The 23,557-nt window shown below is 45.1% G+C and overlaps 1 protein-coding gene across 1 annotated transcript in view; it reads right to left on the reverse strand.

Annotated features, from left to right (window-relative positions):
* Window positions 1-2,799: 2,799 nt before the first annotated feature.
* The window catches only part of LOC106554195 (glucagon receptor), a 26,277-nt gene continuing 5,519 nt past the window's right edge, over window positions 2,800-23,557 (reverse strand). Inside the window, exons 3-13 of the mRNA XM_087701735.1 lie at window positions 22,631-22,738; window positions 17,471-17,592; window positions 16,061-16,167; window positions 13,575-13,731; window positions 10,628-10,787; window positions 8,941-9,001; window positions 8,047-8,116; window positions 6,169-6,257; window positions 5,913-6,051; window positions 5,379-5,420; window positions 2,800-4,011 (exon numbers count right to left, since the gene is read on the reverse strand). Of these exons, the coding sequence (XP_087557861.1) occupies window positions 3,940-4,011; window positions 5,379-5,420; window positions 5,913-6,051; window positions 6,169-6,257; window positions 8,047-8,116; window positions 8,941-9,001; window positions 10,628-10,787; window positions 13,575-13,731; window positions 16,061-16,167; window positions 17,471-17,592; window positions 22,631-22,738 (1,127 nt within the window). The 3' untranslated portion in view covers window positions 2,800-3,939. The remainder of the gene's footprint in view (window positions 4,012-5,378; window positions 5,421-5,912; window positions 6,052-6,168; window positions 6,258-8,046; window positions 8,117-8,940; window positions 9,002-10,627; window positions 10,788-13,574; window positions 13,732-16,060; window positions 16,168-17,470; window positions 17,593-22,630; window positions 22,739-23,557) is intronic.

Consider the following 23,557-nt stretch of genomic DNA (forward strand, 5'->3'; position numbering starts at 1 on the left):
AGGTGGTTGAGTCATAAAATGCTCCATTACCGACTGATGTGGTACAGCCTCAGGTAGGTCTTCATACCTGAGCCCTTTTTTTTTAACTTGTGAAAAACAGACCTTTGGGTATTTATAGCGTTGTAGGGATGCGGTGGCTCAGGGGCTAGGACACTGAGCTTGTCGATCAGAAAGGTCGGCAGTTCTGCGGTACAAATCCCTAGCACCACGTAACGGAGTGAGCTCCCATCCCTTGTCCCAGCTTCTGCCAACCTAGCAGTTCGAAAGCACGTAAAAAATGCAAGTAGAAAAATAGGAACCACCTTTGGTGGGAAGGTAATAGCGTTCCGTGTGCCTTCAGCGTTGAGTTATGTTGGCCACATGACCACGGAGACATCTTCAGACAGCGCTGGCTCTTCAGCTTAGAAAGGAGATGACAACCCGCCCCCCTAGAGTCGGGAATGGGTAGCACATATGTGTTAGGGAAACTTTTACTCTTTCCTAGAATAAAAATTGCAATCTATTTTTTGATATACTGAAGTAGATGCTTTTCAAATAAAACAATGATATTGTAAAGACCAAAAACGCATGATTTAAAACAATCTTGTCCTGTTTGTTAACCAGTGGTGGGTTCCGGATCCCGATGCAACCGGTACGGTGCAATGGGGCCCGGCAGCCACCACATGAACGCCCGCAGCGCTTGCACAAACCTGTGCACCATGCACATGTGTCCTTACCTCCTGCGAAGCTCTGCAATGCCTCCGCAATGGTCCAGCTGCTCAGTGGAGCATTGCGCAGACGCTGTGCATGCAGGCGCAGATGTCCCATTTCCTTCAAATACAGGTAAGGAACGAAGGTGGGTGGGCCCTCCAGAGCACCGTACCAAATGGTACCCAGGACTCTGCCTGCAACCCACCACTGTAATGTTAGCCATGCTGCAGGGGAAATTTATCCTCTCTTCAAGAACATCTGGAAGGAGCCATCTACAGAAACTCCAATGGCCTATTAATTGTAGTGAAACCAGAGGTGGGTTCCTACCAGTTCGTACCTATTCGGTAGAACCGGTTCGTCAAATCTACCGAACCGGTTAGAAGAGATTCCACCAGTGGACCCGGAAAGCAGGCCACACCTACAGAAGAGGTTCCAAAAATTTTTGAAACCCACCACTGCCCCCCCCCACACAGAGACAGACAGACTGACACAGAGAGAGAGAGAAAGAGAGGAAGTAATAAATAAAAAAAGAAAAAGAGATGAAAAAAAAAGGAACAGAGAGACAAAAGGAAGGAAAGAGAGAAAGAAAGAAAAACAAACAAACACATGGCTGGCAAGCCACACCCATCCGGTCACATGAGCAGCAAGCCACTCCCACAAAGGAGGCCACACCCACAGAGTAGGTTCCAAAATTTTTTGAAACCCACCACTGAGTGAAACCAAAGTGCACTGGAAGGTATTTATCAGACCTTAATGACCCAGCTGAAATAATAGGAATTGTAAAGTAATAAATCAACAGGATACCAAATTTGGAGAGAGTGCCATGTGTTGCACAGAGAGGTCTGGGAGAGAGGCTTTAAATTGCGGGATGCCTTTGTGTTAAGTATTGGTTGTGGGAAAGGGATTTCTTTTTTGTAGATCCAATGTTCATCATCATCTGTGAATAAGTCACAACAAGACTGAAATCTTTTAAGATGCTGCTCAGGAATGGACAATTTTGCAAGTTTGCATCTAAGCCCAGGAAGGGATTTTGTTCTGATCTAGGCTTCCCCAAACCACAAAGCAAACTCCTTGTCCCGACAAAAAATTCCTTTTAATTAAGTGACTGTGAATTCTGCTCATTCACATCCAGCAAAGTCTTTCAAGGGAGGATTTACAGTCACAGACCTTATCTGGTTTGGAGAGCAGCCAGGCTGATATCCGCAAAACTTGAGAAGGAGACTCGGAGATTCACAAACCAATTAAGTGAACTAATTGTCTCCTGCAAACTCCCCTCCCCTTTTGCTCCTCTTTTATTTCCTCTGGGAGGGGCCATTCATCGTCTACCTGTGCCCTTGCTCCCAAGTTGATCCCTGTTCTTTAGCTGTTCCCTTCGTCTGGCAACTGCGCATGCGCACACTGGGAACAGGCTCCAGCTGTTCATCTGCCTCACTGATGTCTGACTCTGAAGGCAGCTGATAACTGGCATAGGGCTCTGGCCCCCTCTCTGCCTCCGACACAGAGCCCTCCTCAGAGCCTTCCCCAGACTCCAGGACTGGCCCATGTTCCTCCCCAACCTCCTCACTGTGCGAATCTGCTGCCAGCTCTGCTGGCCACTGGCAGGCCACAACAGATTTCAGACAAGATATTTCATTGACAAACCTGACCAGCTGATTACTCCATGATGCATCTCTTCTGCTGAAAAAATATTTATTTACACTCTTTTTAATACATGTACAAATGACTGTAAGCACCAACGTCTTGTAACTCCGAAGGAGCCTGCCAGGCTCAAATGAAGTGCTATTTTCCTAACATTTGTCAGGTTTCAATATTAGCAGGGATGCTTCTTTGAAATTCCAAAATAATTTCATTCATATTGGCCGTCCTCTTTTCCCAGCATCTAGATTGAGGCTGTGTTTTTGGGGGAAGTCATGCATTGCAAATAATAAATGATTTAGATATGCCTTTCTTTTTTTAACACGAAATAGTGAGTATGTTTCTTTCTATGATGGCTTAAAACACTACAATTTCATCCTCTTGCACAGCTGGGTACCATGGTTATCCAATACCCATATTCTTTCTAAATTAAAAGATGGGGAATTTTTAACTCTGAATCCGTCTGTACACCCTTCCGTTATAAAGCATCCTTTTCTGCAGTTTAGCCAGTGGTGGGATTCAGCTGGTTCGCACCTATTTGGTAGAACCGGTTGTTAACTTTCTAAGCAGTTCGGAGTACTGGTTGTTGGAATAAATTTGTTTTTGTTTTATTCCCTACTTTACAGGGCTAATCCTGTAAGGAGGGCAGGAAAGAAATATTCTGGTGTTGTTTCCAGCCTCATCTTTATTGCCCTGCTTACAGAAACTGCCTCTCTGCTTAATCTTTATGGCATCGTCACACCCATCGACCTGAGTGATGTTGAGTTGGCCATGCCCACCCAGTCACATGACCACCTAGCCACGCCTACCCAGCTGGTCATTAGGGCAGAGAACCGGTTGTTAAATTCTTTGAATCCCACCACTGAGTTTAGCTGAAGCTAAACGTGCTTCTTTCAGCAATTATGATTCCACTTATCTGTATAAAAAGAAGAAAAAATTGGAGATAAATGTTGAGCCTGCAAATCACCAAAAAGTCCTTAATGTTTTTTTCAAACCATCTCCCTGTTATGTGGTATCGGCACTGAACCTTGGTGTAGATATTAGGGAAGTTCCCAAGATAGAGCTAGATAAGTGGTAAGTTGGCCATTGCTTGAGTAGGGAGCAAGATGTGTCATCAGTTGATGAAAAGTTCTTCTGGATTCCTCCCCTTTGGTCCAGGATGTTCGGAAGTGAAAATGAAGATCTCTCCTTTCACCTCCGAGGGCTGCCACATCTTGCTATATGAAAGGCATGAGCAGAACGCAATACGTTTGTGCTTGGAGAGCATTAAGGCCCTCAAGTCTGACCAATAAAAGTTGAATCCTGAGCAAATTAAGGTCCATGATACATGCATGCAATGCTGTTTGAAGAGCTTCCAAGGTTCCTTTTGCTGTTGGTTCCCAACAGTTCTCCCACCATGTTCTTCAGAACTTCCTCCTCATCTTCAAGCATCTTTCCCCAGACTTTGGCCTCAAGAGAGTGAAGATAGCAATCCGTCAAACAGCACCATTCCAGAATAGGTCATCGTTGCCTTAAACAGCAGCAACAATCCAATCGGAGCAGTTCCAAGGTCTATCTGAACAGCTTCTGCACATTCTTGCTGTATGATATATACCAAATCCCATATCAACCCCTTCACTGACTGTAGCTAACCGCTGGATGGTCCAATTTCCACAACTGCCATTTCTTCTTCATTTCAGATTTCACCTGGAACAACAAGAATGTTTGAGGGTCCATGTTTCTTCCTGGACCTCACAGCATTTAGCTCTCCCTACCCAGGAATATTGGAATTTTTGGAGACTAAAACTTGTAGAAAATTAATTGGTGATTCGGATATCCAAGAATAGCTGAAAAGATGGATGCATTTTTAAAAAAAAATTATATTTACATCCTGCCTTTTCTCTTAGCATAGTGTTTCATATGTCACTAGCTGATAACCCAGCGTTTCCTGGGTATTTATTTATAGGGGGAAAATGTCCGGACCAAATGTAATTTCTAATGTTGGATTACCAGAGGGAGCCCCCTTGTGGAGTATTGTGAAGCCATTTCTATGGCAACTCCACTGTGCTGTACAGTAGAAGCCATTTTACGCCAGTACGGTAGAAGCCATTTAAAGGCACAACAGGCTGTATCTTAACACCCCCCCCCAAGGAGTGTTAGGGGTGTCTTGCCCCCACAGTGTTTTTTTTCCAGAGAGTAAGTCATCTCTGTATCGAGTTTGGTTGAAATTGCTTGAGGCATTCCAGAGTTATGCTGGAATACACACACACACACACACACACACACACACACAAACACACATATGCTGGTCTTATTGTATTCGGGTCGTTTCCCTTGCAAGATTGAGATTGTCTTGGCAACATTTTGGCGAGGTCTCACTCGTTATCTTCAGGCTGGTGTTTTCCTCCATTTTATTACACATAGGATGGACTGGAAGAACGACTGGCCCAAAGTTGCCACCTGCTTGTTGAATGGGCACCTGAACCTGGGCCTCCCTAATCCAAGCCCGCTACCTGAACCTTAATATTCTCTGTAAACATAGATCTGAAAAGATGTAGAATTGTATTAATATCTAGGCTTCCTCTTGTAAGTTTACAGTAACTCTGTAAAGCCGAAATCCTACACTGTAGATTCCTTCCCTCTATTTTTTTTTAAACATAGTCAATTAAGATGCTCTTAATTGCTCTCAGTCTAGAGCAGCAAAACTGGCCAGGAATACTGGGAGTTGAAATCAGTATTCCGGTATTCGGCCAGTTCTGGCCAGTTCTAGCAATCGGCTGGGTCTTCCTTTGTTGCCCTGCATAGGAGAACAGAGCTGGAAAGCAGGTTAATGGGGTGAGGCGGAAATAGGGATTTTGCAATATCCTTCCCCTGTTTTTTGCATGCCCACCAAGAACCAGTAGTAAAAAAAATTTGAATGCCACCACTGGTCTTAAAGTTGCCACGGTTGAGAAACCCTGATGCAGACCGTCTCCTGCAAATGCTCTTTTAATCTAAAGTGGGAGATAGCCTGAAGGGACCCTCTGAAGCTGTTCAGAATTAGGGATGGGTCAAGAGGGGGGGGGGATACTCACCTCCTTATTGGCAAAGCAGTAGAGAACAGCCACCAGGAACCCCTGTAGTAGATAGAACGTGTTATCTATTACACACATCTGTCACGATACTTAAAATTGTGCTGATTGGACAATGCATTGGATTTGGCCTAAGATAGATATCAGAATTGGGTATAAGCTGGTATCCTGTTAAAAAGGGAAAGGTTCCCCTCGCATGTATGTGCTAGTCATTCCCGACTCTAGGGGGCGATGCTCATCTCCATTTCAAAGCCAAAGATCCAGCGCTGTCCGAAGACATCTCCGTGGTCATGTGGCTGGCATGACTCAACGCCAAAGGCGCACGGAACGCTGTTACCTTCCCACCAAAGGTGGTTCCTATTTTTCTACTTGCATTTTTTACATGCTTTCCAACTGCAAGGTTGGCAGAAGCTGGGACAAGTAACATTTTTTGTTTTTTGCATGCCAAACCAGCAATAATGCCGGCAGCAACCCACCCCTGGATCCAACCGTAAATATCTGAAAGATGAATCGGAATGGCATTGAGGTGAAAGTTACCTGAAAGGAGTTGAGGAAAAGTGTGACGAAAACTTTGATGTAGCGCAGGATTCCCGTGGTTTGCTCATCTGTGGCAAAGATGAAGACCACTTCATGGATCCCAAAGAGGGGGATGAGGGTGAGGGTGGCCTTGGCTAACCTGCAAGAGAGCACAGAGATGTCAGAAGGAATAGGGCAGGATCAGGCCTAGATAAACCACCTTTGCTTGGGAAGCTACAATCAAACCAGCATTGCTGGCCTGGAGATCTCAACTCACCGCAATTTATAATCTGTGTAGTCCTTCTGACTAGCCCGTAACTTAGCCAGGATCACTTTGAGAATTTGCATGAAAATCAACAGATTAATCTGGGAAGGAAAAGGAAGCATGCATTAGAAGGTGGCTGAGATTTCCGAAAAACTATTTTCATTCCAGAATAAGGTTAAAAAGATGAAATCAGCGATGATTTCATATTTTTACCTCTGTTATGGGCTGAACTCTTGAGAAAGCAATTTTCAAAACGTTTCAAAGCCGAAGAGCCAGCGCTGTCCGAAGACATCTCCATGGTCATGTGGCCGGCATGATTCAACGCCGAATGCTGTTACCTTCCCACCAAAGGTGGTTCCTATTTTTCTACTTGCATTTTTAAAAGCTTTCGAACTGCTAGGTTGGCAGAAGCTGGGACAAGTGATGGGAGCTCACTCTGTTACGTGGTGCTAGGGATTCGAACTGCCGACCTTTCTTATCGACAAGCTCAGCGTCTTAGCCACTGAGCCATGGCATCCCTCAAACTTCCATAGAGCAATTGAAACTGGAAAAATAAGGGTCTTTCTACAATAAAATGCTTATATATACAGGCAGTCCTCAATTTATGATCATTAACTGAGCCCAAAATTTCTGTTGCTAAGTGAGGCATTTAATTTTGTCCCATTTTACAACCATTCTTGCCATAGTTATTAAATGAATCACTGCAGTTATTAAGTTACTAATATGGTTGTTAAGTGGATCCGGCTTTCCCATTGACTCTACCTGTCAGAAGGTCTCAAAAGGGGATCACATGAGTCCAGGACACTGAAAATGTTATAAATAGGAGTCAGTTGCCAAGCATCTGAATTTTGATCACATCACCATAGGGACACTGCAAGGGTCGTAAATGGCACCAGAGGGGGAAAAGGTTCACTGCTATAGGGCTCTACAACTAGACACAGGGACAGTTTTTCCCCGAATGCCCCCACTCTGCTAAACAACTAATCCCCACAACACTGTCAAATTATTCACTAAGTCTGCATGGCTATAACTATTAGTCTTCTCGTTCCTATCATCCATCTCCTCCCACTTACGACTGTATGGCTGTAATTTTGTTGCTTGTATCCTTAAGATTTATAGTAATTGTTTCCTAGAATGATTTGATTGCTTATTTGTACCCAATGACTATCATTAAGTGTTGTACCTGATGATTCTTCACCAGTGTATCTTGTTTTTTTATGCACACTGAGAGTATCTGCACCAAAGACAAATTCTTTGTGTGTTCAATCACACTTGGCCAATAAAGTATTGTATTGTATTCTATTCTATTCTATTCTATTTTCTATTCTCTATTCTATTCTATTCTCTATTCTATTCTATTCTCTATTCTATTTTCTATTCTATTTTCTATTCTATTCTATTTTCTATTCTATTCTACTCTATTCTATTTTCTATTCTATTCTATTCTATTTTCTATTCTATTCTACTCTCTATTCTATTTTCTATTCTATTTTCTATTCTATTCTACTCTCTATTCTATTTTCTATTCTATTCTACTCTCTATTCTATTCTATTTTCTATTCTATTTTATATTCTATTTTATATTCTATTCTATTCCATTCTATTTTCTATTCTATTCTATTTTCTATTCTATTCTACTCTCTATTCTATTCTATTCTCTTTTGTATTCTATTCTCTTTTGTATTCTATTCTATTTTCTTTTCTTTTCTATTCTCTATTCTATTCTATTCTCTATTCTATTCTAAATCAATTCAACATTACATAATAAAATGATGGGGATTGCAGTCTTTTTTTCAACGTTTAATGTCAGATTCTAAGGTAGACTTTCAAAACAGAAGACTGCACCAGAGCCTGTCATCTCCCTCCCATTCCAGCTGGAGTAGTGCTTACCATAGATGCCAGCAGAATAGGGATACGAATAATCCACCAGTAAGCCATGTTCTCATTAACTCCCCAGCACCTGCAGTATTCAAAATAAGGCAGTCATTGGACATAAATAAGACCATATTCTGATCATCCATAGCACAGATAAATGTTCTAACAGACTGTTGATGGTGTTCTGACCTAGAGGCTTCCCCAAAAAACACAAAGCAGATTCCTGGTTCTGACAAAACCCCTTTTATTAAACGAACATGAATTCCTCTCATTCACATTAAGCAAGGCCTGGTAAATAGTCTTTCAAAGGTGAATTTATGACCACAGATCTTATCTAGCTTGGAAAGCTGCCATGTAAATATTTTCCAAATGCAGTGGTGTGCAAGGAAAGTCCCTGGGATTCACGGACAGATCTTCACACTCCTGAAACAAATCTAACGACCGAATGAACTAATTGTCTCCTGCAAACTCCACTCCCCTTTCACTCCTCTTTTATTTCCTCTGGGAGGAATTCATTGTCCACCTGTGGCCTTCCTCCCAAGTCGACCCCTGTTCTTTAGCTGTTCCCATCATCTGGCAACTCTGCACATGCGCACAGTGGGAACTGGCTCCAGCTGTTCCTCTGTCTCACTGATGTCTGACTCTGAAGGCAGCTGATAACTGGCATATGGCTCTGGCCCCCTCTCTGCCTCCGACACAGAACCCTCATCAGAGCTTTCCCCAGACTCCAGGACTGGCCCAGGTTCCTCCCCAACCCTCCTCACTGTCTGATTCTGCTGCCAACTCCACTGGCCGCTGGTGGGCCACAACAGTGATATTGTGTATTGTTATTAAGGCCTACCATCTTCATGAGCTTCTGCCAAAAAACATTGCTGAAAATTGGTTCCCATCCAGCATCCCCAGACTCACTCTGTGTTTTCCTTCAAGTATTTGGCAGCCATCCAGGGTACCACAAAGGCCACAGGGGTCCCTATTTTTAAAAAAAGACAAAACAATCATGAGAATCAGCCAGCAAGGTGTGTCAGACATGAACAACCAGATCCACATGTGAAGAATTCAACTACCGTATTTTTCATAGTATAAGACGCACAACAAGATTTTGATGAGGCAAATATAAAAAAAAGTTTTTGCAATCTGCGGGCCCGTTTTTTTTTTTTCAAAACGGGCATGCATAGTCTTTAAGAGGCTTATAGAGTGCTTCTGGGGGCTGGGGGGCAAAAACAAGCAAAAAACGGCCCATTTTTTGCTCATTTTTGCCCTCCCCAGCTCCCAGGAACATTCTCGAAGCCCCCTAGAGGCTCTGGATGGCCATTTTTGCAAAGGAGGCAGGGTTTTTGGGAGACAAAAAATGCTGTATTCAATATATAAGATGCACCCAGATTTTTACTCTCTTTTTTGAGGGGAAAAGGTGTCTCTTATACTCCAAAAAATACGGTAGCTACTTTATTGCTTATGGCCATTTCCCAGGAACCTTCCCAGACTGGCAATTTGACTCTGAGCTAGACAAGTTAAAATTCAATGGCATTTAAAGGGAAAGTCAGGCCTTGCCCTTTTGTGCCTATGTGAAGATTCCAGGCTAATTCCCCACTTGACTCCTCCCTCCAGCTTGGCCAGTCTCTCTCCAACAAGTTAGTTCCTGTCTGTTTTATTTTACTGGTTTTTCTTAGGCACCGAAAACATTGCACCCAAGAAGTCAGTCTCGTGTTCCGTAAACCATTGAATGGATCCAATTGAAGAGGGGAGATTGCCCAGGGAACGTAAATTTTGCCACCGGAATCAGTTCTGCAGATTTCGAAATGGCACAATAAAGCGCTCTCTATTATTCTGACTCAAGGAAGGAGAAACAAAATAAAACTAAAATAAAAGGAGGACGGAGAAGGGAACAGGTAGTCTTCCACTTCTATAACCATTTGTTTTGCGACTTTTTGAAGTTACGATGGCCCTGAAAAAAGTGACGTACAGCCAGCCCTTACAACCAGTTGCAGCATCCCTATTTACATAGAGAGTCGAACTATTAGCTGCAAAGACCTCGTTCCTGTGCTTGAAGACAAAGATTGGTAAGGGTGATCGCATCTCGTCTCCATCTGCCTCCCCAAGGGTATCCTGAGTGTAATGAGGGTTTCTCTACCATGATGTAAGGTAGTGGTTCCCAAACTTGGCAACTTTAAGACTGGTGGACTTCAACTCCCAGAATTCTCCAGCCAGCTCTGCAACTTGGCAACTTTAAGACTGGTGGACTTCAACTCCCAGAATTCTCCAGCCAGCTCTGCAACTTGGCAACTTTAAGACTGGTGGACTTCAACTCCCAGAATTCTCCAGCCAGCAGAGCTGGCTGGAGAATTCTGGGAGTTGAAGTCCACCAGTCTTAAAGTTGCCAAGTTTGGGAACCACTGATGTAAGGTGTAGGGTTTTCTGCCTAGGTAGGGGGCTCAACTAGAAGACCTCCAAGGTCCCTTCCAACTCTGTTATTCTGTTCTAAATTCTATTCATGTCCTCCAAATACGTTGTGCATAATGGGGAAGACTGAAATCATTTGAATCCTGGCCCCCAACGTTAAAGGAACACACCACCTTCTTCTTCCCTCATTTCATCTCACCCCAGCCAAGGTAGAGGTACAGTGTGTAGTAATTCTTCTCTGAAAACACGGCGCCAATCAGCAATTTGTATAAGTAGACGGCCTCCACCAGAAACCAATAGTGATTGGCTAGAATGCAGTATTGCATCAAGACCTGAGCCACTCGGCAACCAATGGCAGCCTAAGAGAAAGGAAGCAGAGAAAACAAGCGTTGAAAGAGTGGCACTGATGACGTTACCTGGTTTGGTAATGAAACATCTGCAAGAAAGCCACCAATAGCAGTGGACTTATATACTGCTTCATAGGGCTTTCAGCCCTCTCTAAGCGGTTTACAGAGAGTCAGCATATTGCCCCCAACAATCTGGGTCCTCATTTTACCCACCTCGGAAGGATGGAAGGCTGAGTCAATCCTGAGCCGGTGAGATTTGAACCGCTGAACTGCTGATCTAGAAGTAGCCTGCAGTGCTGCATTTAACCACTGCGCCACCTTGGCTCTTGGCACCAAGTTCAGAGAGCTCTGCGTCAGAGGCAGAGATGGGGCCAGGGCTGTCCGACACTTATCAGCTGCCTTCATAGTCAGATTTCAGTGGGGCAGAAGAACAGCTGGAGCCTGTTCCTGATGTGTGCATGAGCAGAGCTGCCAGGAGAAGGGAGCAGCTAAGGAACAAGGGGAGACTCGGGAGTAAAGCCACAGGTGGACGGTGAATGGCCCCTCCCATAGGGAATAAAGAGGAGTTTAAGTTTAAGTTTAATAACTCCGGGCAGCTTACAATACAAAAATAATCAAAGAAGAAAAAAAGTAAGATACAGGGAAGAAAGATAGATATAAAATACAACACATCATGCACTCCATTCTGAATGGGGCTGGATCGTATTTGGGGTCAACAGCCAGGAACATCCAGGTTTTAATGGGGTCAATATTTGGGGTCAACAGCCAGGAACAGCCAGGTTTTAATGGCTTTCCAGAAGGCCGAGAGAGTGGGAAGGGCCCGGATCTCTGCGGGTAGATCATTCCACAGAGCCGGGGCAGCTACAAAGAAAGACCTCCCCCGAGTAGTCGCCAACCGGCATTGCCCGGTCGACGGTACCCGGAGGAGGCCCAGCCTGTGGGATCTTATGGGTCGTTGGGAGGTATGTGGCAGGAGGCGGTCCCGCAGATATCCAGGTCCCAAGCCATGTAGGGCTTTAAAGGTAACGACCAGCACCTTGAAGCGGGTTCGGAGACCAATGGGAAGCCAGTGCAGCTCGCGGAGGAAAAGGGAAAGCAGGAGGGGAAGGGAGGTGAGTTTGCAGGAGACAATTAGTTCAATTCATTAGAGTGAATGAAGATCTGTGCCTGACTTCTTGCCAAGTAATTGCTGCTACAGCGTGGCGTTTGGAAGATATCGGCCTGGCAGCTCTCCAAGCCTGATCAAGGTCTGTAGTTATAAAGCCTCATGAAAGACTGTTTGCCGGGACTTTGCTGGAGAGGAATTCCCTTGAACCTAAGTAAAAGGGGTTTTATCGGGATGAGGAGTCGTTTCGTGCTTTTGGGAAGCCTAGTTCAGAACACCAGGTAGCAAAATACGTTGAGTTAACTCTAGTGCAGATCCCACCTGAGCCATTTTCCCATCTGTTTAGTCCAAACGCCAATCTAAATTGTAACGTGAGTAGTTTTGGCTTAGTTTGTTGGGTGAATTCAGATGATAATGATGTGCAAACCAGGGATCATGTCTCAGCAAATCCTGTAGGCCCAGGCAATTGTGGTTTATTCAGCTAGTCATGGCATCTCATGTTTAATGTGTGAAGCCAGCTGGATCCAAGGAGAGGTTTGACGTAGGCTACAAGTCTTAGGACAGGAATATAAAGTCTGTAGAGATTCTCAGTCATCCAGGTCATGGTCATCCCCAAGGGGCTTTTTCAGGAGGCAACTGGACTTTCTTGTGAAGACGTTTCGTTTCTCATCCAAGCAGCTTCTTCAGCTCTGACTGAATGGTGGAGAGTGGAAGGATTTATATTCCCTGCAGGCAGCTGACATTTGCATCCTTTTAGATGGTCGTTGAAGCACTTGGAAGTTTATCTGTGTCCTCAGGGTCACCTGAGTAACGTTCCTGGTTTCTGTAGTCGGCAATTTTTCCTCTGGAAATCCATTCCTGGTCTCACACCATTCAAAGGGTGTCCATCCCAAATTGTATAGCTCAAAGTCTGTAGAGATTATCCGTCATCCAGGTCATGGTCGTCCCAAAGATGCTTTTTCAGGAGGCAACTGGACTTTCTTACAGTCCAGTTGCCTCCTGAAAAAGGGTTCCACCACAAAACCGTGTTCGACTAAAGCGCGCTTGACGAAACTGCATACCTGACGTCATCACAGCGCGACGAAAAAAGCACACTGTGAACGCTAAAGCTAAAATTAACCCCTAAACCTAAACCTAACCCCCCTAAACCTAACCCTAAACCTAACCCTAAACCTAACCCTAAACCTAACCCTAAACCTAACCCTAAACCTAACCCTAAACCTAACCCTAAACCTAACCCTAAACCTAACCCTTAACCTAACCCTAAACCTAAACCTAACCCTTAACCTAACCCTAAACCTAACCCTAACCCTAAACCTAACCCTAACCCTAACCCTAACCCTTACCTTAGCTTGAATCGGCTTGCTTTCAAAGCGCTTTTTAAAGCGCCCTTTTTTCTCCGCGGTCGCTGTTGTCGCGCTGATGATGACATCAGCGATGTGGTTTAATCGGGCGCGCTTTAGTGGACCGCGGTTTTGTCATGCCACGCTGAAAAAGCACCTTTGGGATGACAGGAACTTAACTCCCACTGGAGGATAAGGAAGAAGCTTCTGATCTCCTGGACAATGACTTCTACAATGACTGCCAGACAATCCTCGTGATCTCCTGGCTTAAAACACATGACTATGAGAAAAGTCCTTCTAGGGTCTTTAACCTCCACTGTCTGAAACTACCCTTGGGAAGATGGTACATACCTCGTGACTCAGTAAGTCTTTCCAGTCAGACATCTGGAAGGTCTCCCTTCCCCACATCTTCTCCAGCAACGCATCCTTCACAATCACCGATATGGCCCGTAGACCAAAGGAAGCAAAAAGATTGGCATGAATATAATTCCGAGTGCAGCGAAGTCTCCTGAAAGACCAAGGGAACATGACCATCAATAGGCAGAGTTGTCATAATGACATCAGCTTAATAGACAACATTTTTTTTGTGAGAACCTTCATGATAGGGTGGAATCAATTGAAGGAAGACTTTCCTCTTATTGGGGGCTTTCAAGGAGAATTGAGCAGCCATGGGTTTGGAACAATCAACAACAGAGGTGTCCAACCTTGGCAAATTAAGACTTGTGGAGTTCAGTTCCCAGAATCCCCAGCCAGCAAAGCAAAGCTGGCTGGGGGATTCTGGGAGTTGAAGTCCACAAGTCTTAAAGTTACCAAAGTTGGACATCCCTGGTCTACAACAGGGGTCACCAACCTTTCGGACCTCAGGGATCACTAAATTCATAATTTTAGATCCTGTGGACCACTGATATGAATTTTTTAAAAAGATAAAAAGTATTTAGTGCAATATAAAAAATGCAAATAATTTTGCTATGGACCACCAAAATGTTCTCATGGACCACCAGTGATCCACAAACCACCAGCTGGTGACCCCTGGTCTAGAAGAACCTTAGCATTTCTACAAAAGATTCTCAACAGAAACCCAAGGGATCATCTCTGAAAAGATTGACAAGAGGATGATTCCGTCAACATCTAAATCAAGAAAAGGAACTCCCCCATTTTATATTCTGTGAGCATGTAGCCCTGGTGCCGTATTTTAAGAAGAATTCAAAGAAACTGGAGTGGATTGAGACAACGGCAACCAGAAGGAAAGGAAGGTCAAAAAGTGAACGCTACAAAGAAAGGCAGACAGAGATGGACATATTTAGCCCTGAGAAGAATGGCTAAAAGAAGAAAGGCCAGCTAAATCGTTTCCACTCTTGAAAAGATATCACAAAGAGGAAGGTCAAGCTTTGGTCTTCATTATTTCCGAGCGTAGGAGATTGAATAATGGATTTAAGATAAAGGTAAAGGTTCCTCTTCCACAAGCGTGCTAGTGTGTATATCAAAAAATAGATTGCAATTTTTATTCTAGGAAAGAGTAAAAGTTCCCCTCACACATATGTGCTACCAGTTCCCGACTCTAGGGGGCGGTTGTCATCTCCTTTCTAAGCCGAAGAGCCAGCGCTGTCCGAAGACGTCTCCGTGGTCATGTGGCCAACATAACTCAATGCCGAAGGCACACGGAACGCTGTTACCTTCCCACCAAAGATGGTCCCTATTTTTCTACTTGTATTTTTTATGTGCTTTCAAACTGCTAGGTTGGCAGAAGCTGGGACAAGGAACGGGAACTCACTCTGTTATGCGGTGCTAGGGATTCGAACCGCCGAACTACCGACTTTTCTGATCAACAAGCTCAACATCTTAGCCATTGAAAGGATAAGAGCCGAGGTGGCGCAGTGGTTAGGGTGCAGTACTGCAGGCCACTTCAGCTGACTGCTATCTGCAGTTCGGCGGTTCAAATCTCACCGGCTCAAGCTTGACTCAGCCTTCCATCCTTCCGAGGTGGGTGAAATGAGGACCCAGACTGTGGGGCAATATGCTGACTCTGTAAAACCGCTTAGAGAGGGCTGAAAGCCCTATGAAGCGGTATATAAGTCTAACTGCTATTGCTATTGCTAAACTTCATTTTAATTTTAGGGAAAAAGTTAAAATAACCCCTGTATTAAGTACCGATAGAAGAGAATATTGGTAACTGTGGGGTCCCTGATGCTCTCTGAGTTTAGTTGTTTCTTGTAGACCTTTCATGACCAAACTAGGTAACATCATCAATGCACAGTTGAAGGAAGGACCCCACTCTGTATCAGTGTTTCACCACATTGGCAAATTTTAAGATGTGTGGAGTTCAACTCTCAGACATTTCCAGACAGCTCTATCCCGGCTGGGGAATTCTTGGAGTTGAAATCCACACATTTTAAAGTTGCTAGGGACGTGGTGGCTCAGGGAGGTAAGATGCTGAGCTTGTCGATCAGAAAGGTCGGCAGTTCGAATCCCTAGCGCTGTGTAATAGAGTGAGCTCCCGTGACTTGTCCCAGCTTCTGCCAACCTAGCAGTTTGAAAGCACATTAAAAATGCAAGTAGAAAAACAGGGACCACCTTTGGTGGGAAGATAACAGCATTCTGTGCACCTTCGGCGTTGAATCATGCCGGCCACATGACCACAGAGATGTCTTTGGACAATGCTGGCTCTTTGGCTTTGAAATGGAGATGAGCACCGCCCCCTAGAGTCAGGAACGACTATCACATACAGTATGTGCGAGGGGAATCTTAAGGTTGAGAAACATGGCACTATATTATTGTGGTCTGAATCTTCTCCAAATTTGGTGCTTGGAAGCTTCCTCAGCTCTCCTGGGCAGCATTACCTGAAGATAGTCAAGATGAATAGAGCCAAGATGAGGGCCAGGAGCGAGAGGGAGTAGCCCACGGTGTAGAGGACTTTGAAGCTGACCATAAGGCGATGAGCTGCTTCCTATAGGAGAAAGAAGGAAGCCTATCAAGCAGGCGAAAAGGAGCTGTAGCCACCAATGGGAGTTTGGGGTGGAGGAGAGGTAGAACCGGATGATTGGCAGCATGAGTGTGTGGGAGAATGAGAGGATTGATTTAGTGTAGGGCAAGTCAATTTATGGTTTGCTCCATGAAGTACAACAAAGGAGGGCACTCATTGTAAAGGTGGGGAGGGGGGCTTCCTATGCAAACCTTGACCAATGTAAAATGGAAACTGCTAACCTGAAAACAAATCAGTTGCATTGTTCATCAGTTGTATGTTATCTAAAGCAGATTTCCTTCCTTCCTTCCTGTCTTCCTCCCTCCCTATCTCCCTCTTTCCCCCTTCCCTCTCTCCTTCCCTTCTTTCCTGCACACCCATTTTCTTCCTTCCCACCCGCTCTTTCTTTTCTTTTCCCTCTCCCTCCCTCCTTTCCTCCTTACCTATCTCCCTCTTCTTCTCTCTCTCCTTCCCTTCTTTCCCACCCTCCCTTTCTCCTTTCTTCCCTTCCCTCCCTTTCTTTCCTTTTCCTTCCTTCCTTCCTTCCTCCTTCCCTCCCTCCCTCCCTCCCTATCTCCCTCTTCTTCCCTTCCCTCTCCCTCCTTCCCTCCTTCCCTATCTCCCTCTTCTTCCCTTCCCTCTCTCCTTCCCTTCTTTCCCACCCTCCCTTTCTCCTTTCTTCCCTCCCTCCCTTTCTTTCCTTCTCCTTCCTTCCTTCCTCCTTTCTTCCCTCCCTCCCTTTCTTTCCTTCTCCTTCCTTCCTTCCTCCTTCCCTTCCTCCTTCCCTATCTCCCTCTTCCTCCCTTCCCTCTCCCTCCTTCCCTCCTTACCTATCTCCCTCTTCTTCCCTTCCCTCTCTCCTTCCCTTCTTTCCCACCCTCCCTTTCTCCTTTCTTCCCTTCCCTTCCCTCCCTTTCTTTCCTTTTCCTTCCTTCCTTCTTCCCTCCCTCCCTCCTTCCCTATCTCCCTCTTCCTCCCTTCCCTCTCCTTCCCTCCCTCCTTCCCTATCTCCCTCTTCCTCCCTTCCCTCTCCCCCCTCTCTTTTTCTTCCTCCCCTCCCTCCCTTCCCTTTTCCTCCCTTCCTTTCTTCCATATTCACTTACTTACTTATCTTTGTATCAAGGTGACCAGCATTGGATGCAGTGTTCCAAGTGTGGCCTCGCCAACACAGTTGGATGTGGTATGATCATGTCTCATAACCTTGAAACTACTCCTTTCTCGAAAGCTGAAGAGCAGCCCCCATAAATCATTATCCTGACTATCAGTTCTAACTGACTTTGTTTCTCACCTCTTTCGTGGTGGCTTCCATCTCATCCATACACTGGATGTGGTCACGCCAAAAGGCCGTCCCATTCAGCAGCACCCAATTCCCGTCAAGCCCACATTGGCGGGTCACGACCCCATGTTTAACTGCAAGCACAAAGATCCAGAATCAGCAAGGACTCTACATCTGTCCGCTTGGTTTTTCACCCCTTGTCCTATAGGCAGAAAAGAAGGAGTCAAATACAGGGATGATGAGGGGACTGGAGGCTAAAACATACAATGGACGGTTGCAGGAACTGGGCATGGCTAGTCTAGTGAAGAGAAGGACCAGGGGAGACAGGAGAGCAGTCTTCCAATATTTGAGGGGCAAATATTGGAAGAGAGGAAGGGGTCAAGCTATTTTCCAAGACACCTGAAGGTCAGACAAGGAATAATGGATGGAAACTGATCAAGGAGAGATTCAACCTGGAAATAAGGAGGAATTTTCTGACAGTGAGAGCAATCAACCCATGGAACAGAAGTTGCCTTCAGATGTTGTGGGAGCTTCATCACTGGAGGCTTTCAAGAAGAGACTGGACTGCCATCTGTCAGAAATGGTGTCCCCTGCTTGGGCAGGGGGTTGGACTAGATGACCTACAAGGTCCCTTCGAACACTGTTAATTATCTAAGTATCAAAGATGCTCAAAGGCCTAGAGACTAAAACATGCGATGAATGGTTGCATGAACTGGGCATGGCTAGTCTAGTGAAGAGAAGGACCAGGGGAGACAGGATAGCAGCTTTCCAATATTTGAGGGGCTGCCATAGAGAGGAAGGGGGTCAAGGTGTTTTCCAAAGCACCCGAAGGCCAGACAAGGAACAACGGATGGAAACTGAGCAAGGAGTGATTCAACCTAGAAACAAGGAGGAACTTTCTGACAGTGAGAGCAATCAACCCATGGAACAGAAGTTGCCTTCACAAGTTGGGGAAGCTTCATCCCTGGAGGCTTTAACAGATAACAGATTAACAGAGTTGGAAGGGACCTTGTAGGTCATCTAGTCCAACCCCCCACTCAAGCAGGAGATCCTGCACCATTTCTGACAAATGGCAGTCCAATCTCTTCTTGAAAATTTCAAGTGATGAAGCCCTCACAACGTCCGAAGGCAACTTCTGTTCCATGGGTTGATTGCTCTGTCAGAAAGTTCCTCTCTGTGGCAGCCCTTCAAATATTCAAGAAGAGACTGGACTGCCATCTATCAGAAATGGTGTAGGTTTGGGGTTTGGATTAGATGACTTACATGATTCCTTCCAAACCTCTTTATCTGTTAAATCTGTTCTTGAGTTGGAATTCCTAGGGAAGCCCTTTTTCATAGGGCCTCTCTAGGAGTTCATCCCTCACAGATCCATTCGGTGTCAATTACCATGACATAATGGGTGATGGGGGGGGGGGGAAGAGAGGTTGTCTGGACCAAATAACTGGGTTAAGGTGTCTGTGCAACTGATTAATCTGCAACAATCTGATTAAACATGCTCTATCAGCAGGATCTTTAGGTTATGAAAAGGGAGGTTTGCATTAGTCATCATCTTCCCACATGAGGCTCTCAAGGAGCCAGAGTGGGAAGCAATGAAGAGAGGGAGAGATTGCATGTGTGAACATACCACTCACGTGGCCAGAAGTCTCAGCAATGCCCATATTGTTACGAAATCTTGGGCAGTGAAGTCCCACAACTTTTAAGAGCACTGTCAGGCCTGCAATTATATTCCTTTTAGAATTTTGGCCTGCCACACTTTCTCTTATTTCATTATGCTGTTTCATTAGTATAGTTGATGGGAGGGGGGAATAGACAGGAGTAAGATTGTGAAATGTATTCTTTTCATTCTTGTCTAGAAGCCAAGGTTATCTTTTGTCTCCGCGCTTTTACACCTGACCGGAAGCAGCTGGGTGGAGACGCTAGCGTGGAAGAAGAAGATTGGACCATGTGATGGATTGTGGGTGTGGGGACAAGATCATGAACTTTTAACTGGGTGGAATTCTGATGTAATTTCCAGAATAGGGATTAACACAGATGTGCTAAAATGTCCGCTTTATTAAATTGGAACTTTAAGGATCGTTTTGCCTTGGATTCTGATTTAATTCTACATGGTACTTGGAACGCTGACAAGCACCTCAGGTTAGAAGGAGGCTGTTTTGAAGAGTCCCACCAAGAGATTACAACATCTCAAGAGCTTTAGAACCTAGAGAGGCTCCTTAACAGTAACAGAATTGGAAGGGACTTTCGAGGTCATCTAGTCCAACCCCCTGCTCATGCAGGAGACCTGTACTAGGGATTCGAACCACCGAACTGCTCCATCTGGGTTCAATTCCAAATGGGGAGAAAGATACTGGAAACATGGAGGCTGTTTGGAAAGATAGTTTTAATGGTGGACAGGACCACAATGGTTTGAGGTCCGGGGGGGGGGGAAGTGGAGGGGAAAGGCGGGTCTCATGCCTTGAAGATCTTGAAGAGAAAGGGAAGAGATGCTGAGAGAGTCTGAGTTTTATACCCTCTCCTCAATCCCGCCTTGGAGCTTCCTGTTCGTGTGTAAGAAATGTATTCTAATTGGTGGTCAGACTCCCAGGAGGCGGGGGTCTTAGCTAACTTTGTAGGCTGTCTGTCTTTTGAGACCCAAGTTTGGTTGAGCTGTTGCTGGGTGATGATGTAATGAAAGGGTTTTGGGATTCCTATGATGGCTCTGCCTGAAGGAGGTAGATCTTTGCTATGTAGAATAGTCCAGCTCAGGCCTTAATGGCCCATTGACAAAGATGGGTGTGTGTGAGAGTTTCTGCTTCCCTTTTAGGGGGAAATATTCCGTCCTTTTAATATTTCCTAAAATATTTCATTTTTCTCGGAGAGGGGCGGGTCTAACTTCCTACACTTCGTACAATCTTTTATATTTCTGGGGATCCACATGAGACCAAAAAACAGTCACGGTTAGAATCTTTTAAGAGATCCCAACTGCTCTACTAACGTAAACGCCGCATTCTGTTAGTCTACAATCATCTGCTTTTCCTCTTATAGTCACCAGGTGGAGCAGTTATCAAAGAAAGCCTTATTGAGTAGCCCAGAAAGAGTGGGAGGAATATCCATCCTTCTTTCTGTGATGTCCTTGGGGGATTCTGGGAGTTGATATCCAGTATATATTTTTTTAAAAAAATATTGCTTATTTATTTAGTTCAATTTTGAGTGCTGCCCAGCTCCAACCAAGTCTTTCAAAAGACACCAGGGGATGATGTAAAGCAGGAGATAGTTGAGGATCGGGGGTGGATGGATGGCGGCCGGCATTACTGCCGGTTCAACGCGCAAAACATTTTATGCATGCATGCTCGCTTCGTTCGCACACCAAACGCGTGCTCCGCGCACATGCATGTTTCCAACTAATAAGGTCTGCGCATGAGCAAAACGTTAGAAAAAGTGGGGGAAACCCTACATTTCTGCAGTGAAAATTGTTCAGCGCATGCGCAGAACTGAAAATCAAGATGGCGCCGACAGAGGAGGAAGAGGAGAACCAGTTTGGGGGTGTGGCAGACCTGGGTCTCTGCCGGTTTTCCAGCGACCCAGGCTGCCAAGTTACTACTGGTTTGTAGGAACCCACATCTGGTTAGGATGTTTTGGCAGACTGTTCCTTGCTGAAGTTTAGTACATTATTTGGTTCGATTTTCACGGAGCAAAACAACGCGGAACAGTTAGACAAAGGTTAGATTGGATGAGCCCTTTATAATACGGATGTTTTTGGCATAATGGATTTTTAATTTTAATTTTCACATCCTTGTCTTTTCATTGGAAAAGGGAGGAGACGAACAAGCTAACTTCCGTGTTATCTAGGAAGCAATCTGTCTAATAACATGATGGAATGCACATTTCTTTTCCCCTGCGTGTTTGTAATAACATTGGATAATGATTGAATTGATCTTATACTGGGTAAGTGCAAAGTGTCCTGCATTGCACATATACATGGATATGTGTGCTGTTGTTATGACTGTAATCTATGGCGCTTTTGAAAAATAGGCTCAGCAACAAAAGGTGTATAGCAAATAACCATTCCTTGTAATTAGAAAGCATGTACAGGGTCAGGACTGCAGCCACATTTTCTTGTGGATTTTAGGCCTGCCACACTTTTCTATTATTCTACTATGCCTTTTCTATTGTGGGAAAATGGGAGGGGGGGATTGTATAGAATTAGATGGTATGTAGCCATAACAACATTCTTTCTAGAAAGCCAAAGTCATCCTTTGTCTCTGCACCTCTGCACCTGACCGGAACTGGATGGGTGGAAGCTGCCAGCATGGCAGTTGGGGATTGGACCATGTGATGGACTTGTGGGTGTGGGGCAGCGGTGGGTTCCTGCCAGTTCTAACCTCTTCTATAGAAGAGGTTCCACAAATCTACAGTGCTGTTTAGAACCGGTTCCAGCTCCCTCCTCCCGCCTGTCCGCACATCATCAAGATGAAGAGCGAGAGGAGGACTTCTGGGAGTTGAAGTCCACAAGTCTTAAAGCTGTCAAGTTTGAACACCCCTGGGGTTTTTTTTTCTAAAAGGTTAAAGGTGCAAGGTTCTTGTAACTTGACAGCTTTAAGACTTGCGTGCTTCAAATGCCAGAGTTTCTGAGCCCACATTTTGGTTGCTAAGCAAGAGCGTTGTTAAATGAGTTTCACCACATTTTACAAGTTGGCCATGCCCACCCAGTCACCTGACTGCCACTCCCACCCAATCACATGGCCAGCAAGCCACTCCCACAAAGCAGGCCACACCTACAAAAGAGATTCTAAAAATTTTTGAAACCCACCACTGGTGTGGGGGCAAGATCTTGAACTTTCAACTGGGTGGGGAAAACCGGGAAGCTTTCAGATTTGGGTTTTCCCAGATGTGCCAACGTGGCTCTCTTAATAAATTGGGACTTGGAGCAATTCTTTGCCTCGGACTCTGATTTACTTTTGGATGCTATTTGGAATATTGACCTTCAGAGCATTGGCTAAGGGCATCCTGCCTATTTCATAGGTTCCAATGTAATTACACCTGGAGCCAGAGAACTGTATAGCATTGTAGGTGTTCATCCATCATCTTATGTGCATCGAGAACACTCTTTCTTTTTCAAGACTTTAAAACAATCCACTTGGGATGCTTTGCTGATCCCTCTCCAAGTACTCCACAAATCCCAACCTGGCTTACCTTTCTCATACCAGGGTAGATAGAAAGGACAAGATACGTTGACAGTAGCTCCTGGATTCCCATCTGGCCAGCATGCATACATATCAAATGTCCGGTTGCAAAAGAGGCCTGCAAGACACAGAGGCAAGACTTGTTGGGTAGGATGACCGTGATTTAACTGGGTAGAGGACTAGAACACCCATAGGCATCTAAGTCTTCACAGTCAACAGTATTGATCCCATGAAACTCTCTACCTCTGTTCATTCGACTATTCATTCATTCCTGGCTTAAATTGTTGCGTATACCATGGACAGCCTGTTGTGGCCTGCCAGTGGAGCTGGCAACAGAGTTGGGCAGTGAGGGGGTTGGGGAGGAGCATGGGCCAGTCCTGGAGGCTGGGAATGACTCAGACAAGGGCTCTGCTATAGAGGCAGAGAGGGAGCCGAGGCCATCTGGCAGTGATCAGGCACCTATGGAGCTAGACAGCAGTGAGGCAGAGGAACAGCTGGAGCCTGTTCCCAGTGTGCACATGTGCAGAACTGCAGAAGAAAAGAACAACTCAGAAACCATGGCTGACTTGGGAGTAAAGTCACAGGTGGCAGGTGATTGGCCCCTCCCATAGGAAATAAAAGAGGAGAAAAAGGGGAGGGGGCTTTTGCAGGAAACAATTTGGTCAGTCAGTCATTAGATTCATTTCAGGAGTGTGAAGATCTGTCCGTGAATCTCAGAAACTCTGTGCCCAGTCTTTCCTTGCACAGTCCCACATTTGGAAAATATTTACATGGCAGCTTTCCAAGCTAGATCAGGTCTGTGGTTATAAATATTCCTTTGAAAGACTGTTTGCCAAGCCTTTGCTGAAGGTGAATAAGAGGAATTCACATTCGTTTAATAAAAGGGGTTTTGTCAGGACCAGGACTCTGTGTTTTGCTTTTAGGGGAAGCCTAGGTC

This window comes from Thamnophis sirtalis, unplaced genomic scaffold (genome assembly GCF_051295495.1).
Source record: "Thamnophis sirtalis isolate CommonGarterSnake01/CBP01778 unplaced genomic scaffold, rThaSir2_p1.2 scaffold_14, whole genome shotgun sequence".
NCBI classification, from domain to species: domain Eukaryota; kingdom Metazoa; phylum Chordata; class Lepidosauria; order Squamata; family Natricidae; genus Thamnophis; species Thamnophis sirtalis.